This window comes from Pagrus pagrus (assembly GCF_965226575.1).
Source record: "Pagrus pagrus genome assembly, chromosome: 20".
NCBI classification, from domain to species: domain Eukaryota; kingdom Metazoa; phylum Chordata; class Actinopteri; order Spariformes; family Sparidae; genus Pagrus; species Pagrus pagrus.
Window position 1 is genome coordinate 18,145,309 of NC_140207.1, and position 19,235 is coordinate 18,164,543.

General features: G+C 41.6%; 1 protein-coding gene across 4 annotated transcripts in view; it reads right to left on the reverse strand.

The window, feature by feature from the left end:
* Window positions 1-261: 261 nt before the first annotated feature.
* Window positions 262-19,235, reverse strand: part of ntng1a (netrin g1a) — a 290,034-nt gene continuing 271,060 nt past the window's right edge. For 2 of the 4 annotated variants that reach the window (XM_084339809.1, XM_084339808.1), the window contains exons 6-8: window positions 13,031-13,198; window positions 9,917-10,051; window positions 262-2,011 (exon numbers count right to left, since the gene is read on the reverse strand). In XM_084339809.1, the coding sequence (XP_084195935.1) occupies window positions 1,758-2,011; window positions 9,917-10,051; window positions 13,031-13,198 (557 nt within the window). In that variant the 3' untranslated portion in view covers window positions 262-1,757. Of the gene's footprint in view, window positions 2,012-9,916; window positions 10,052-13,030; window positions 13,199-14,760; window positions 14,821-15,912; window positions 15,958-19,235 lie in introns of all 4 variants that reach the window. The other 2 variants (XM_084339811.1, XM_084339810.1) reach the window with 2 other exon arrangements.

Genomic DNA, 19,235 nt, shown 5'->3' on the forward strand with positions numbered 1-19,235 from the left:
CTTAATCAATCGTAAATGAAGAAACTGAACACTGTCTCTGGTTTCAACGTAACTGGCACCAGATCGCACAGATCTTTTGAGCAACTGTCTTGGAAATGATCAGGATTACATTATTATTCTGGTTGACGGATACTCGATATTAAAAGACGAGAAATACAATCATGACAACCCCCCCATTAATGATCTTACAGCTTCAAGTCATACTTCAGTTAAAAAACAACACAACGTACCTACCTGTGATCAACAAACGGTCAACACAGATTCATTTTTAAACTTTTATTCACTTAAATTCTCAAGTGTTAAAGCAAGAACAAAACATTTATAATGTCCTTTGGTGGGATTTTTATTACACTTTATTAATACTGTATATGTAAACTGATATTCTTTGATGCCAGCACGTTGCCAATACAAAGGAAAATCAACTGCACAACTCAAAGTAATATTAACAAATAAAATAAGTGAAGGAAAGAAATGGAAGTCAAAGGAAAAGAAAAACCAGAAACAGTTGCTTCTGCATTTGGATGTCTTAAATAGATACATTAAAGGTTGCCTTTTTTCAATCACAGTTCGGCAAAGATACAAAAGGACTACATGACTCTTTTTTTTGTTTGCTCTGTCGATAAAAGAACTTGCAAATACACCGATGGTTTTTCTATGCGCTTCTCGTCTGCTCGGGTGAAAACTATCCTCTGACCATGATCGTAGGGAGCGTGGCGGCTCTAAGAGAGAAAAGAATCAGACGGCTTTATTGGAGTATCTTTTTTTGGAAAGAGAGGAAGAGGAGGGGAAAGGAGGCTTCTTACACATGTGCATCACTAACATCGGACAAAAGAATCTTTCAACCAACAAGGGTTTACAGAGTAACGTTCACGAAAAGCACAGGTCTGTGGCGGCATGGCGAGGGGATCAGGGGGGCCGGTGGATGGGAGAGGAGGGGAGGATGGACAGGAGGGAGGGTGAGATAGAGCTCGGAGGGGAGACAAAGCGAGAGAGGGATCGACGTGGGCTAGGTTTCTGTGTCACGAAGTGGCAGTCCGGACAGATTTCCTTCTATCCACAATGCACTGACAGCAAAGAATGCTTCCTGTGTTTTTTTTGTTTTTTTTTTCTCCTCTTTTTTTTTTTGTTTGTCGTCGTGGTGAAGTATAACGGTTACGTCTCAGAGGCCAGTCTTTGCCATTCAGCGGGGACAGTTTCTTTGAGATCTCTTTCCGGCGTCAGTCCAGCCAACATTAACTCGCAGAAGCATCCCCTGGGGATCGGGCGGCCACTGTCTGCTCGTGCGAGAGCTGATTGGTCGCAGCTGTTGTTGCCGTGGCAATAAGAGAGGAAGTGAACGAGTCTGTCATCTTCAGTTATCCCTTCTCAAACTGGAAGGAGCTCAAGTACCTGGTATGGCTTAGAGGGGAAGGGGGTCTCATTGTTCTCTGCTCATTTAACTCTTATTAGGCAAACGCTCTTTTTTCTTTTCTTTTTTTATAATATCTGGCATTTTTAGAAGTATATGTTTTTTTTTCATTTCTATATATTCTTTGAAATTAAATGAAAAGTTTTTGCACTCATTAGTCTGGCACATTCCCTTTATTGTCAGCGCGAGTGTCCATTGAGTCTGGCGGCGGAGAAGCTCAGTACAATACAGTCCAGAAAGCTCATGGTTGTTCTTGTTTAATGGTTGTTGATTATTTGAAAGGGGGGGATGGGGTGGTCGAGGTGGAGGCGGCGGGGAGTTGATCGCTCCCACCAGGTCACGGGTCTCTTTAGAGCACGGCGGGCCAGCAGGAGGCCTCTCGCAGCAGCGCCGAGCCCAGCAGCAGCAGCAGCAGCCAGGGGGAAGACGGGGCCGTCAGGGGGGCCTGGCCCGAATCGGGGCCGCCGCAGCCCCCCAGCTCCGTCTCGCAGCGGCGCTTCTCGCACTGCAGGCCCGTGTAGCCTGAGGGACAGCTGCAGCGGACGTTGTTGACACACACCCCGCCATTTTGGCAGCGCAGGAGCTCGTTGTCACACACCCGGGCTGCGTGGGAGCAATGTAAAGACAGGAGAGAGGCGTGAGAATCAAACATGCGGGAGGGTTTTAGGTGACACTTTACTTGAAGAGTCCTGTCGTGTATCAAAAGTGTGGTAAAATGGCGCTAATTATCAAATCCCAGAAGAAATCATTCAATTAATTAGCTGTACCATTAAGATGGTATGAATCTTAAATTATCCACGAGGGGATAACAGATTATGAATTCTCTCATTCAGATCAAAAACATACGAAATCTTTTCTTCAAGTAAAGTGTTACCACATTACATTCAGGATTTAAACTCTTCTAGGTTTATAGTTTGACATTTTGGGATAAAATGCTGAGTTTTGTTCTTACTCCTGTGAGTTGGATCAAAAGATCGACACCACTCTCACTCTCATCCAGTAACTTCCTGGATTCTCTACTCGTTGTCACAAACAGGCACATAAACATTGTCATTACACACACTTATCAGCTGTAGCCTCCGGCTTCATATTTACCATACAGGTGTAAGAGTGGTATCAATATTTTCATCTCGTCTTCACAGGGATTTACTCATTTTTCTACATAAAATAAATCTGCCATCATAATAACTTTAAAGATGGCATTATCACATTAAAAATACCCGTACACTGGGTTAAAAAGGCACTTTTATCACACTGAGTACTCTAGTTTAAGGTGATGACAAACCTTCCCTTACAAACATATCTCTTTTTTTTATAGTGTGAAGGATTTTCCTTATTTTTCAAAAAACACAACATCTATAAAATGTCCCATCTTCATATAATAACACAACATGCAGCTGAACAAATAAAAAATAAAAGAATAGAATGATCTGTGTCTAACAAGTATCCCTTTATAGATATGAGGCAACCAGTTTTAACTCATTTTTTGTACGTAAACACATTCAGATCCGTCTGCAGTGTGAGCAAATTCCCCTTTTAATCATTTCTGTAATAACAAAAGTTAATTAAAGCCCCATCCCGTCATGTTACTGCACAGAAAAATCCACAGTTTCCTCAGAGCCTGAAAGGCTTTCCCCCAAACAGCGGTGATTTTTAGACAAACTGAACGTCAGGTGAAAATTGGTGTATATTTAGAGCTGGGACACCGAGGCCACTCTATTCCCAGTGGAGGCAAGCTGTCAAGCAAGCTGGAGGCAAACAAAGCAGCGCCGCACAAACTAATAAACCAACAGAGACAAATAAACAGTGATAAACACAGGGGCCACTTCTGCCCATTTCAGTCCTTTATGGGAGTGGAAAACAATGCGGTGAGCAATCTATGAACTCTATGGGACATAAATATCACAATAACAAATATCAGACCCCTCTCCTAATACTCAGGATTGGATGCATGCTGTCTCCCAGGAATAGCCAAATAGGGCTTTGATGGGAGCCTAGTTAAGAAACATTGACTCTGCGAATCCCATTTGTGCCACGTCTGTTTGGTTGGAGAACAGGGAGCTGCTGTTTGGCTCAGTAAGTTTTGCTCCAGGCCACAGCTCACCAATTACCATGCACAGCTATACCCCCCCAAAAAAAGACATCTGAACTCTGTCTTTGTCTTTATTCCCCCTCCAACTGACATATCAATTTCATGACCAATTCAACCACTCTAAACTAAAGTAATGAGTCAATATATAAAACTACAAGCACGGCCACAAAGGACACAGCTTCTTTCTTTGGAAAGTCTTTGTGTGTTTGATTTTCTTCTCGCGATGTGGCAGCTAAACTTGTTAATACAAATATCTCCTCCCAGTTGACAAGGAAGAGCAATCAAGTGTATCAACTAAAAAAATCATGTTTTTCACCGAGAGGCCCTCATACGATCAATACACGAGAGAGACTCCTAAAAGTAGACAATGACCTTTCACCTTGTCCATCTTATCCCACATTGCTTTCATCAGAAAATGCTAACGTGTCATGAATTTCAGAGGTCGGTACTTTGTATTCATTCTGTGCTCGAAATGTTGAGAAAAATACTTGAACTGGTGCGCAGACATCATAATGTGCGCTCTCCTTTTCAAAGTGAAACCAGCCCAAGGTCAGCTGTGTGCAACAGACCAGAGAAGCTATGCTTAAGCTATGCAAGAGACGCAGCTTTGAAATGTGCAGCTTTCTACTGTACCTAGAAATAAAGGAGATGTGATACGAAAGAGCTTTGTGACAACAGCGTGGTATTTGAATTGTACCGTATTTGTTTTCCACCATAGAAAGCATTTCCTACTTTAAAGACAATAAGGGCTTTCAAGGAGGAGTCACGTCCCTTTCGGTGGACCACCATGGGATTTCAGAAAAATATGTACAGTAGTGAATGACGATCAAAAATATACTTGTCTCCCGCCATTGACTACCCTTTTTCTGAAATAAGGTCCCATGGGGATCGCGGGACTTTGTCTCTCTATACAACCCAAACTTGTTTAAGTCTACAACATACTGAGTGGCTTTCTGTGGTGATGGTGGTCCATATTGTTGGGTAATGACAGGAGTAAGTAAATTGTTTTAACTATTATATTCATCTCCAAATGAAGTTGGTTGACTTTGGGTTAACTACTTTTAGCAGGAGCCTTAACTTGCTAAATTCATTATTGTTAGCTTGAATTATTAGCCAGAAGATATGACTCCAGTGACAAACAACTTTTAGCTTCTTTTATATGCTAGTCTTAATTAGCTAAATTCAAGTATTACTAGCATGAGCTAGTAATTTAGCAGCCTGTGGTTAGCTTGAACTAGTCTCCAGTGTCAAACAGACCCTAACTAATTTTAGGCTAGTCTTAATTTGTTTAATTTAAATATTGCTAGCTTGAGCTGGTAGCCTAGCCAACAAACAACATGACTCTAGTGTCAAACAAGCGCTAAGTTGCTTACTTTTACTAACAGTCTTAACAAGCTAAATGTACCTTTTGCTAGCTTGAGATGGTAGCCGACAAACAGCAATTCTCCAGTGTCAAACAAATGCATAATGTCAGTGAATATGAATTCATTTGAGTTTGTTTAGAAATGATTGATAGCTAGAAATGATTGATAGCTTACATTGGGCTGGCTGTGCGATATATATGTGGGATGGCTGACCAGCTACGTATGTTTAGCTACATGGGTATTAGCCTCATTTTAACTGGTTCACTGTCTTCCAGAAGCAGGCTAATGCGAATTGCATGAATGCCTCATATCTTTCAGAATGGGAAAGACAGAGAGATATTATTAAAGGCATGGGTCATTCAGAAATTAAAATGTTGTCATATTCTACTGACTCGCAGCAGTTTTCAGTGCTAAAAAAGGAGCCCTGTTAGCTTGGTGTGTATTTTACATTTAGATACTGAGGGTGAATGTTTTATATCAAGGTGAACCACTACTTTAAATATTAATTCTGCATGATGCTCAACACTGCATAGTAAGTTCGGTCGACTTCAAAGCAAAGTTCAGGTAATGGCCGACCCCTGCAGGCAAAACGCTTCATTGGCTGCCAATTACGCAATGCTAATGGCCAAAATGAAACAGAGATATCGATTTTTAAAAAGAACATCAATAACAAGTTTGTTAAAGATTTATAGCAGAGTCAATGAGATTAAAGGCACACTGTAACACGGAGGGAGAGAGAAAAAACCCGAGGGCACATAAAGTAACAGCGTAACGTGCCATTTGTTTGGTCCTTGTTCCAGGGGAAGGGTTGTAACTGAGAACAAGTGTACCGTCAGATGATGTGGATGAGTGAGGAGTCGCGTCGAAAGGATGAATTATTCTGAGAGCGCTGCACCTTTATCTCTTTTCAATCTCTCACATTAACCATTTCTCCACATGTAAACAGAGCCAGCGCAGGCAGTAAATGACAAGATTTGTAGCGTTTGCTTTTGATATGAGTGATAATATTTAGAGAGGGGGCCGATGAACTAGGTGTGCCTGTCTGGGACTGTGATGTGTTTGACGAGAGATTTGAGCTTTAATTGCATTCTTCAGTCTGCATGCAGATAGGAGTCTTGTCCATGCACGTAAATACTGCAGTGGCGAAGCAAAAAGTAAGGTCATACTGAAAAGTTTTAAAACTATTTCAGGGGTGGAATGACTCGGCATTAGTTGCTCCTGCATCAGGCTTTATTTCAGGTGTTTTCCATTTTGTGGAAAACATTTTCTGCAGCCGGTGTGAGAACAAATTCACCTTAAAACAGCCGTGCACTTTGTCAACGAGTCATTTTTCAGGATTCCTGTGGAAAACTGGCTTTTTAAGTTATAACCAGAGCTTTCAGTTACTAAAACATCAACAATAGTACATGGTAAAATCCAGGAAGAAATATTATAGCCTCAGTAGAGCAGAATGCACGAGGTCAAGGATTTATCTTTGCAGGAAGTCATTATTAAGCCCGGTGCACTCTTGACCTGGACTGTATTTCAACAGGATAACATCCAGCTTCCTTTTATATGTCTGACATAGCAATTATTATCACTCTGTCTGCAAATGTACAGCACAGAGAACACCTTTATTTGTGTGTCCTGGGACACGTAGCGTCGTAAAACATAAGAACATAAACATAAAAAAGATTAGCTTCGATTTTGATTTCCAACATTATTTACGGGGGCAGACCAAAATGCATATGGACCAAATTGAATAGACCTAAATGAAAAGGTCATTGGCTACAAAACATGTGACGCTGCACTGAGCTAGTTGACGTGACAGCAGATACATGAACAGCTTAGATACAGAAGAAATATTAGCTTGAATTGAAGCTATATCAACTATATTAGTTATTGGCTTATATTAGCTAGATTAGCTTAAATATTAACTAACTACTGAAATGTAGTTTAGGGAAGCTAGCTCGCAGCTAACTACAGATGTAAATATGAAGGGCAGCGTGAATCGCGGCCGGCTGCTTTCTTTGTATTAGCGTTGTTCTGTCATCAACTCACCATTACAACTACTAGCAAGCTAGCTTCCATCCAGACAAATTGGGCGCCCGTGTCGTCTATATAAAGTCAATATCAAACCTGCCCCGTATTAGATAAACGGTTGTGATTGGCCCGTCGCAAGCCAAGAAAAAGGGGAAATCCAGGAGGAATGCCAGATAGAGCAAATTAGACAGCTTGCAGATTTTTTTGGTTCCCAAGCTAAATGGATTGAGGAAAGCTGGCACATCAAGTGAACACATTCAAATGTAATAACAGAAGAACACACATTGTACTAATAAAGGGTAGAAGAGCATCCCTTTGCAGTGTTCACCTCTGAAGTCTAATTGTAGGAAGAGTAAAAGTTTACGGCGTGCTAACTTCAAAGTTTGGAAAACATACAAATGAATTTACACAGTCGTGTTTGTTTGATTCTGATCACTGCGTCACAGCTAATCTGAAAAATAAAACCACTGATCCGTTCTGCGCTCCGTCTCACTGTATGTGACTTTCCATCTGTTGACTTTTTTCACTTGCTTTTTTCCCCTACTTTGCTCGTTTCTTGTTTACACATTTAATTACAACTGTTGTACAGCTCAGCATCTCAGTATTTCACCATTTAATGCGACAGAGTTTCTACATGCATTCATTATAAAATAACATGGGATGTGAGCCATACAAACCTATGCCTCACCTCTACCTTTTGTGTAGAAACAGATGCGCATGCTGACAGTGTGCACTCACACTTTACACGCTGAATACATTAGTCAAAAACAGTGCATTTTAATGAACTTCCATCTGTGCCAGGAACTACTAAAATAAACGGATTATTCATTTTACGCTGAATTCAAATCATAGTGCATCTGACTTGAAAGCACTTCTACTCACGTGTCACAGACAAACACATCCGTTCTTACGTTTTAATGTCGAGCTTTATGTGCTGCATCCTATATTTCAGGACATTTCCAGATATTCAATTTCATCAAGTTGCATTCAAGATGTTCATTATGAAGCGTTTTCATTTTCTCTTTAATGAGGCCCTCTGCTTCGACATCGGCCCTGTAGACAAAGCACAGCACGGTGTGTGGCTGCAGTGCATTGTGGTCTACTGTGGCTGCACTCTGGTGTCTTTGCCTCTTTCATGATGGATCTCTCCCTGGACTGTTGAACATCAATAGCAAAGAGCAGCTCCTGCAAAAAGTCCTTGCTCTGTTATTTTTAAGGAACAATTCAGGTCCATAGATAAAAAATGTTCAACATTATATTGATTATATATTGTTTATATATAATGTGGTATAGTGCATTTTAAATAAGTCACTTGTGAAGACATATTACACATTCTGTGTTAAAAGCCTTTAAAGCCTGTGCACAGTACCTGAACATTCGAGCATATTCACTTTCATATTCAAGTGGCTTCCCACTCTTTCATGGTTGATTTATATTCAGAACAGTCTGTATGAGGGTGGATTTTGTCTCAGTTTGTCCGTTTTTCTTAAGGAATGTAGCACCAAACAGAACTGCCTCCAGAATCAGATCAATTTATCAAATCGCTGCCTAATTTTTCAAAGTCCTCTACCTACCCGTCTTTTTTTCCAATAGCCACACAGAAAAGGAATTTAGTTGCCAGTTTAAAACCAATGTACTGAAAATAAATTACATTTTTCGTCAATGGTCAGTGGTTCCTTTTCTTTACGTTCCTCCTGCTTACACTTAGAAATAAAAGAAGGGCCAATTTTCCTACAACAAATGCTATCGCTCTGTTTTTGAATAATTCATCACAAAGATGTGGCCGTCATTAATTCTTTCTCAAAGTTTTCGCGGTGCATTTATTTTGCTTTTGCCTGAGTGGGGTGTTTTCATTTGACTGGCCACATTCACAGACTTCTGACTGGTCCAGAAAAGACTTTAATTAAATTTCTTAATTTAATTTTTGACATCATAAAAAATTAACTCAGCGTTCACTGGTTATCACATTACATCCACATGAGGAAGTAGAGACCTCTGCTACTAACACATCACTCAAAGTCACGTCACCTTACAATGTTGAGGCGACTTATGTAGGACACCTTCGTTAACCAGGAGAGAGACTGATGTTGAGCTACAGGAGGTCGGCAGATCCATGTCACCACATTTAATCGCAGTGACAAACATTGATACAAACATGGATCATGGCTGGTCAAATGCCAATAAGCTAATTATTGGCTGGTCTGACAGTAAGTTAGGCGCACAAGTACAAGAACTACAAAGAGGCGAAAAATACATAGGCATTAGTTAAAAATCTGCAGCATCGACAGTGTTTGCAAAGGTGGATTTGCATCTCAAAGTTCTTTCTCTAACTGTCAAAAAGTTGAAATCATGCGGCGTGTACTTTATCATAGCTGCCTCCTGTAGGTCTGTCACTTAAGTCTGAATTGAAAAAAAAAAACAATGAAAAATTGGTGACATTTGAAAAAAATGACTACACAGGGCATGCTTTGCAAAATGACCAGGGGGAAATATAAACGGTCGACAGTAATAAATGGGCTGGAGCTGAAAATGACCTGCATTCTCTTTTTAAAAATGTTAGTGTTGGATGACATTGTCCTGCTGTGGACTGGCGAGGGGGGTGATGGTTACTCAAACAGATCACAGGCAGCCTGTCAAGCAGTCAATATTGACTCAGCTGTTGTTTTGTTGGTGTGCGACATGGCTGGATAACGGAGTTACTGAGCAGCATGCATCCTGCCATGCCATTGCCTTTCCTCTATTTTAGCCATATAGGGGCACCTGCTGACATTACATTGTTAACGCAGCCGCAGCAAGTGTGAAGAGCAGGCCCAGTTAGTGAATCGAATGGTTTAGTGTATAGGGTTTGGCTCATGTTATGGGTTGGGTCTGTATTTGTCAAGGCAGCTGGGCAGTCCTGCGCATGTGCAGCACATTCTTCCAGCCAAAGCTGAGGAAATCACACAGAGAGAAGAGAAGTCAGAGAGAGAGACAGCAGAGAGAGACAGAGCTGAGGGGGAGCTGCGTGGGGAGGTTTGTGGTTCTACTTACATTTGCAGCCATCGTCCCACAAATAGCCGGGTAGACACTCCTGACATTTAGGCCCTGTAGTGCCCTCCTTACATATACAAAATCCTGTGCCATTACAGCGATCACTGACTGAGCCAAAGGGATTACAATTACACTCTGGAAAAACAAGACACACACATACACACAGGCTGGAAACAGGGTGGTGCTTTGACTTCCTGGCACACATCTAAGATTTTCACAGCGCGGACCACATTCCTCGAGCTCGACTGTTACAACAAGGCGCTTGATTATTTTTTAACTGGTAGAAAATATTCAAAGATTTAAAGACTCATACATAAAAAAAATGCTACCATTTCAACTGTAATGGAGAAAGAATGAAAGAAGAGAATGAAGTTGATCATAGATGCATGAACACTTTGTATTCATTACGGCATATTTGTTACTATTACATTAATTTTAACTGTTACACAGGTATACAACGTGCAATGAGCAAATATGCAAAGCATTATCAGTAGCTTTGATTTGGGATGAACAAAGAGGGCTAATCTGCACATGCTTTTCTCAAATCTGATTCAATCATTCAGTGAGAGATGGGAAGAGGAGACGGGAAATGTGATGAGCAGGTATCGGATGGATAAATACATGAAACAAAGACAAGGAGGGAATGTGAAGGATTTAGAGAAATGAGAGTACAGAGTACATTGAAATGGGCATTGTTGTAATATGTTCTTTAATCCCTCTCTATACCTCTAAATACTTCATGTTATCCTTCATCGGTACCGTCTGTGAATATGGCATAATATTCAAATGCTTCTTAATTGTTACCAGAAGAGAATGGTAATTAGCCGCACTTAGCCACACACAAAAAAACCCCTTCTCTATAAAAAATCAACCTGTCTACTCTCTGGTGTCCTACGCTCAACTGACCTTCCAGCTTTCCACAGTGGCTGGAGCACTCTGCAGTCAAAGTGTCACCTACTTTGACAGTCCCTGACCATCACATTGCACCTTCTGTGGCTGTGCCGGCTGCACGTGGCTGCACCCGAGTGACATCCGCGGGTCAGGCAGGAGGAGAGAGGTGACGGCAAGTGACAAACGGGGGGGTCAGTAAGAGAGAGGCAGGGTGACGGCGAGTTTGGCACGAAGTAACGCCTTGGTGACTCTTAACGCCTTGTGACGGTTTTCAGCTGCTACTCCTGAGGCCATTTCATGTATATGACATATGCACTTGCGTGGCACCTCTGACTGGCGGTGTGACTCCACTGCGACATTTCTCTCAGAACTCTTGTTGCTTGTCAGACTCCCGCCTCGGGACTCACAAATGCACCTGGTACTGAGTGCTGTGAACTCACATGCCACATGCTAGCTAAAGAATCCAATGGGGAGCCCAACTATTGCCCTGGGAACTGTGTGAAATGGAATTTTCACACATTTTTACACATAAAAAAACAGATGATGCAGTGTATGAATGCCTGCATAAAGTCCATGGACAAAATAACAGAAACACCAGATGTAAATGGCCTTTTAACTTTAAATATCAGGGATGACGCTGTCTTCACAAATCACATTAAACTGAATACTAATTAGCAGTTTTTGGCTATTCATTAAATACAGTATTAAAATAAAAAGCGTGGTTTGCTCACAGTGTATATAGTTACTTAAATAAATAGTTTAACATTTCGGGAAATAAGCTTCTGTGATTTCTGCTGATAGATGACGGATATCTACCAATCTCATGTCTGTATGCTAGTTAAGATATAGCTTAGCTTATCATAACGACTGGAAATGGCGAGAAAAAGCTAGCATGGCATGATCCAAAGGTAAGAAAATCTTATGTGTTCAACAAGACTCTAAGAAAATCTCTAACATTTGACATTGGGCTTATTCAAGTATTTCTAATAGTATTGGGCTATGGTATTTATTTTTCATATTCGGTGTTTCCATTAGTTTGTGCACATCGTTCTAGCCTTTAAATGAATGCTTTACTCACTTACTGTCCTTACATACAGTACAAGCCAGCAGCTAGAAAACCAACTGTACATCTGTAAATACATCCCAGCAAACATTGTTCTGTGACGTCTTGTCTAACATAGTTCCGGTCAGACGGCAAATGCTTCAACATGGTTATGAGAGGAACAGCCAGATGGTGACATTTCGAGAGAGCCACACGTCTTTGTTTGATTTTCTTTTTTGGATTTTTTTTTTAATACACCAACTTTTGACTATTTGTTTGCTTGTGAAATGGTTGTGATGAGACATTCACACTGTGGCGTCCACCCCACGTACAAAGGCTAGTATTACTCACTGCCCATTTTTTTTAATTAAACATAATTATGCCATTCTCGTATTTCTACATGTAAATGATATTCTTGTCTCACTGTGTTAAGCTTGTGGTGTTGGTAAGAGCCAAAAGTCTTTATCCAAGCTGTTTTTAATTGAACATATTGAATGTGGGAGAAAGTTTGGCTTCAGGGCTTTCTGCCAGACGTTGTATAAAGAGTGACACACAGGTAGAGGTCCTTGATGAATGAATGCGTCAAATACTGGAGTTGCACCAAGGAGACTGGAGTTTGTATCCCATGTGAGTTATTTGTAGTCATTTTCATTTTAGGACGTAAAGACGCTGAATGCACACGACATAAATCTCGCCAGCCCGGCCCGTTCGTGGTAACATCATATTGTGACGTTGCTATAACAAACAACGCCTCAATGTTTGCTGGGAAGCTACCAGCTATAAACCGACTGTAGCGTACTACATCAACACAAGCCAGCAGCTAGAAACTCAACTGTGTTTGACATCTGTGAATCACTCTTCAGATACTCAAACCATACCTGAAAAGAATTACCAAAAACCACTTAAGCGTCATGTTTCCATGTGTCGAACTAAAGTTGAATGACTATTGTCCTCCCTAAAACAAACTGAATTAGGAGGTTAATGAGTGGCTCAATTGTGCGAAAGCTGAAGAAGCAAAGGAGAAAGATGTGGAGACCACTGAAAGACATGGAGGCAGGAGGGTGTACGGATGATGAAGCAGAGGGGGTGAAAGATGACATTTTCTCTGGTGACGAGTCAAAGACAGGAGGTGAGGCGAGGAAAGTGTTTGTGTGAAAGCAGGGCCGGGTGGGGGGACTGACCTATGCACACATTTTCATCGTCCAGTTCTGCCGAGGCATTGCGGTAGTAGCCCAGCTTGCATAGCTGGCAGTGCTGGCCCCTAGTGTTGTGCTTACAGCTCACGCAAATGACGGTGTTTAGCAGCTCGATGTAGCTGCATCGGTTGGAGTGGCCGAAGCATTCGCAGTCTTGCAAAGAGAGAGGTAGTGTGAGGAGAAGAGAACAGAGAAGGAGAGAAAAAGGGAAGAGAAAGGAAAAGAGAGACGCGGTAGGGAGTGTTGGAATTGTTGCTGTTGCTGTTGCTGCGGCGGTGGGGTTAGCAAGAATTTGAGCGAGGCACCATGGCATGCGAGGTTAGAAATGGAGCAGAAGGAGATGTCAGGGAGGTGATTAGAAGGGAGGGTCACTCATGATTAGTCTGGCATGGGCACAGCCAGAGTTAGAAAAAGACATCACATAAAAAAAAGCACGGCGTTAGTAGGACTCAACGAGGTCACATCACTTCAGGCACACCACAAACATGAGGCGAGGAAGGCTCCAAAATGATGGCACAGAGACACGGTCACATCGCGAACACCACACAGCGTAAGGCAGGTCAAACCATGAATGAAATGGATCTTTCAGCTCAGGGGATGGTGTTGGGAAGTAATTGATCTCTTGAGTGTCATGGTCGATCTGGTCGGTGGGATGAAACTTTTAATGGCGCTTCTTATCACAACCCTGTGTAATGAAATGCGTGAATTCTGAATCAGAGGAACCTCGTCAAACAAATGTTTCTAAATTGGCTGGATAGTTGTTTTGAAGAGGCGTGTTACAACCCAACTCATACAGTCAATAAGGCAAGTGAGCGTAAGATGAGCTGCAGCTGGGAGAGAGTGTGCCATCGCCTGCTATGCAGTGTTATGTCATGCTAAATTAGATATACGGAGCTGTAGCTGGACTGAAAAAACCTCTATGATACTCACTGGCAGACCTGGCCTAAGGGGTGCGGGATGGGAGGGGTGCAGCTCCAGCTCAGCTCTCTCCGAGTGAGGATCAGTCTGCCACGCTGAGTGACCACTGACACCATGTGTCACAGCGCAGACAGATGTGACCCTTAAGCCTCACTAGCAGCCGCTTGGGCAGACAGCCCACTTACGGATCCAGAATAGGTGGGGGTGGCGGATGGGGCTTTCGTCCAAGGGATTGTGGTTATTAAGGATCTGTATTGAGGTCAGGTCTCTGTGTCCGGCCACTAACAACCCGACAAGGCTTGGAAATGAAGGAGCGGCAAGTCTAGTCCACTCTACCTTTCACCTAAAGCAGAAAGTCTTGTCGGAGTGTAAGTTAAGATCTTCTACATAAGATGGCTCGGTCTCACACACACACTCTCAGAAGACAAATAATCTCTCCTTTTCAGAAATAGGCTAAGGTCATAAATCATGCACGCATGGGGAATAAAGAGTCTCCAGTCTTGGAAACACGTTCCCCAAAAATAGTTGAAGTCTCAAGCACCCACTTTATTTTCACTGAAACAGATACGATTCCAAGGGACTTTTATAGTGTTTAGAAACAATTCCATAGACGAATGAATCCTCAGTGAAACCTATCTGTCCAGCACTGAGCTGGAGATATGGATACAGAGTGCTCGCACATTGGGTTTGTGTTGCAAGGATCAGGGGGCCTACAGCTAAACAGAAACATCAGTTCACACAGTTAAGAGGCTTGGGTGTCATCTTGGGGGGCAATGTATGAATTCCAGAGCTCCTACCTCGCTTGCTGTTTGCAACGTGGTCAGAAGGGGCAGTGGACAAAGCAACTTGAGGAGCTACTAGACAAATTAAAAGAAGGAAAAAAAAACAAAAATAAATATGATATTGCATTTAAACAATAAACATGTAATGTCAGATAATTAAGAGTACTGAGCATCATGCTTAATAATAAATGTAACAGTTAAAAAAAGAAAGAAACATATGCAATAATGATGAATGATGGCATTGGGAAATAAGGAGTGACTTTGCCAAGTGATGTTGGCTGCATGTAGCAGCATCTGTTACAAACGCCTTAGATGGCGAACAATCCTAATATTATGGTCCCTCTTTAACGCTTCATTTCATTAACAAGTGCTTTGTATAATTCAAAGGCCTCTGTGTGCGTTTCCCCAGACAGAAACTATCCCCTGACAAACTACTCTCCACCTCGGCGGAGGCCAGCCAAGAATTTTCACCTTATAAATTTGTGCACAGGAGCGTGGCTAAGGAAACTGGCTAGCAGTGAACACATCAATCCCTCCATTCCTTTCCGGTCATAAAACAAACAGTGGGAAAAGGAAATAATAGGCCCAGCCACTGCCATTGTACTGGGTGACATAAGCCCCTGACACGTACACTATGTGCGCTTGGCTGCAGTCATGGAAACACAGAGCTGAGTGGTTGTGTGCTAGTTGTTTGCGAGGTGGCTGCACATCACATCTGCACGATGGATTAAGCTGAGATGAGCCTCACATCAATCTACATAAGAAGCACCGTGAAACCGCTCCTGCTTTTCTTCCTGATTCGCTGAGATGGGACTGAGAATCCCTGGAAGCTCTGCACCTAATTAAAATCAAGTGTGTATGTATAAATGTACAGTGCACACATTGAGAGGATAATGTACGGCACTGCTGCATGTTGCGACATGAGTGCCGCATGAATACACAAGCCTCCACTGACGGAGCCAAAGCCCTTTATCACGAGCAAGACAAGCAGACTGAGGATGTTTTTATTGGTTTGTCAGGAAAATAACCAAGATTGGGAAAAGGGGAAGATGCTACCCACAAATACTCTTAGCTACCAGAGAGTCATTTCTTGCTCACTATATAAACACCCTGAGGTAAATGAATTTGTGAAAAAAACATAGTTGTTGCATATTCTTAGATGCCTACCTTCTTTTCGGTTAGCGACACCTAGGGATGAGACATTCTGCCGAACTGCGTGCAATTGAGAGAAACCAGGAGTTATTCATGTTCACTTGTGTGATGCCCTTTACAGATAGTCTATAGGGGGTGGGTGGGGGGACTACGTGGTAGTGGACACACACAACTGGAGACACGGACATGTCCAGCATGACTCAAATCTGTAAATCAGGAAACAGCAAATACAATGGGGCAGGGCTGACATGGACGAGCAAAGAGAATGCATCCAAAGACCCATCGAGGACATTGGAGAGACGTTGTATGTAATTTGTGTGACTTCCATGGGCTTGTTCATGTTCATGGCGATGGCGATGATGAGTGAGAAACTGAAGAAAAAAAAGGATAAAAACCCTCTTAAAGTTAGTATCTAAGTCATGATTTATGCAAGCGAGCCTAAACTATGTATAGCAAATTAAGAAGTTAGGGGGCATTTTGTTTAATTCATCACATCGACTATGTAATCAATATCTAATTACAGTGTATTTCTGGTGGAAGAATAACAATGAATAAATAATGGCAGGTGTTGGGACTTGTTGGGAATGACAGACTGCTGTGGGTAGCATAACCTCATAATTACATACAAGTCGGTATTTCCGTGTCAGGGAAATACTTTGCGGTTGGAAATGGAGAAGACTCAAGCAAGGGGAGGAATACGGATAAGTTTCCTCATCGCGCCCCTTCATCTCTTCACTTGATCTTTCTGTCCTTTCGCTATTGACTCCATGAATCATGCAATCTTGGATAATTAACATCCAGTGGTGTCTTGGCCAGAAGCCTATCGGCCTAACTGTCTGTGAATAGAGAATCTGACTGCTGTTCACTAGCTGACTCGTTTTCTTTTATTATTTTTTTAACATGCAATAATTGTTTCCAACCTTTTTCATTGCACTGGGATTAAATAATACATTAGCTTTGAGCTTGGCATGTCTACACACTGTGACACTTTTAAACACCCCCCCCTAACATTACCAGTCATTGATTTCAAAACAGCTTGAACAAAAGACTATCATGCACTATCTCCTGTCTCATCCTTTTCTTTCATTTTTTTTTTTTATCTCCCCAAAAAATGTTTCACAATTGATCCTGCTTGGGGATTCTGGCACCGGTGACGACTGCGACATCTCCAGTGGATTTAAGTCACTTGAGTCCCCCGATGAGAGACTCTTTGAAAATGACAGACTAACAAATAAAGAGCTCAACAAAGAGGGCGCACCACATCACCACTCAAACTTGGGTCTTATTTCTTTTAAATTGTCATGTGCTTTGTTTTTTATCTGACTTCATATCCTTTGCTGCCGTGTTAAGCTTTTAGCAGTGAAGTTGTTTGCTCAAGAACAAAACTGACTCGCGAGGACATGAACAATTAATCTGTGACGACAGCACAGTATGCGCTGTGTGCATTATTTGAGGAAAAAAATAAAACACAAGCAAACCGCGTTGTCAGGATCTATAATGGCTAATTGGTAAAGTAAGTTCATTTTTAATTATTCTTCGTAGGCAATTGATTGGATGTAACACACATCTGGGTTCCATTAATTATTTTGTTATGGGGAATATTCAGGTAAGGCGAGCTAAATGAGTGGTGACGGATTTTAATCAATGCCATACCCATAATGAAATGCAATCTTGCAGAGCCAGAATTGTTTTTTAAAATATTAATTTCATTTTAATGGTCCGCATTAGGCAATTCTGCCCGGCTTAATAAACTTGAAATAGAATTGAGAAAAGTCAATAAGGAATTCAATTACCTTCAAACAACAACATGAAAAGTGTAGTGCTTTCTTTTCCCCCTGCAATAGCTTTCCTTCTCGTCCGTTTAACAACCTCAAGGACATCCTAACCTTTTCTTGTCCACTCCATTATCACTTTATTAATAACGCACACATAAAACTGCTTTGTGTTTGCACTGAAAACAGCTTCATCCTCTTCAGTGTGTTTAGTTTTTAGTATTTTTCTGTGGGAGTGCTGCTGTGACCAGACAGCCATTTGTGAGAACTCTAAATCCCTGCAGGCCAATCTGGATGAGAAGTGAAGACTTTGGTTTGTCAGGGTGTCCTTTTCTACATCACCCAGCCCCCCTAACACACACTCACACACACTTATCAGCATGCACACCCCCCCCCTCCCTGTAAAGGATTTGAGGACAGCCTTTGGACATGGTCTGGCCTGGCATTAGGATGGGACGGAGAGGACTGGTGTGAATATGTATGCATGTATATACGGCATGTATGAAGAGCATGCACATACACACTCGGCTCTCGTCAGGCCATGCATGGAGACGAAGCGTAATATTCAAGGTGTGAGGGAGAGAGGCAGGCAGTGGAAGATTGGAAGGGGGAAGGAGGGGTGGGTTGGTCGTCTTGGCCACATGTCCATTTCTGACTCATGACATAGCATCAGACTTTACAACCAGTGTTCACTTCCTGCGTAAGCTGCCTCCCTAAAGCCTGATTAAAAACCACCTGAGAATAATCTGTTTTCAGCCTGTGTCTCGCAGCACGTTTTGGGAAACCTGCCCGACGATCATCTTAGCCCTTAAACGATGAGAACAAGCGTACATGTGTCATCCATGTGTCCTTCGGTGCACATAATTTGGCTTGGTAACACTTGGACATTAGCTAGATACTGAGTGAAAGGTAGCTGCTAGTTTTACACTGAAAATCAGCACTTTAAACTATATAAAAATTGGCAGATTTAACCTTTAAATAAAATTATGAAGTACTTTACTTGAGTATTTCCATTTTCTGCTGCCTTATACTTCCAGTCCACTGCATTTTGAAAGCACATGTTGTACTTTTTACCCACACATTTATTTGATAACTTTAGTTACTGGTTACTTCTGCTTCAGAGTCAAAGTAGCACATTTTAAAATGAATTTAAATGTTTATTTATTGGCAATCCGATAAAAATAATATAAAAATCTAATTATCAAAAAAATGCTGAACATCGATAAACAACCTGATAATCAGCAAGGCCGCCAGAAAATTACTTTTAATTACTTTTGATACTTGTGTACATTCAAAATAAGACACTCAAAGACTTAGTTTAGCTTAGCATAAAGACTTAAAGCAGGGGGAAACTGCTAGTCTGGTCTTTGTGTTAGCGTCATATTGAACAGATATGACAGTGGATTAATAACATTTACCTTAATTTGAAATTATACTGACTTTATAATGTATATATATTTTTTCCCTGACAACTAAATCTCCAGATTACATTAACGTCTTACCACAAAAAGGCTTCATCACATATTCCAGTGTAGGCTTACGCTTAAAGGTTAATAATACTGCAGC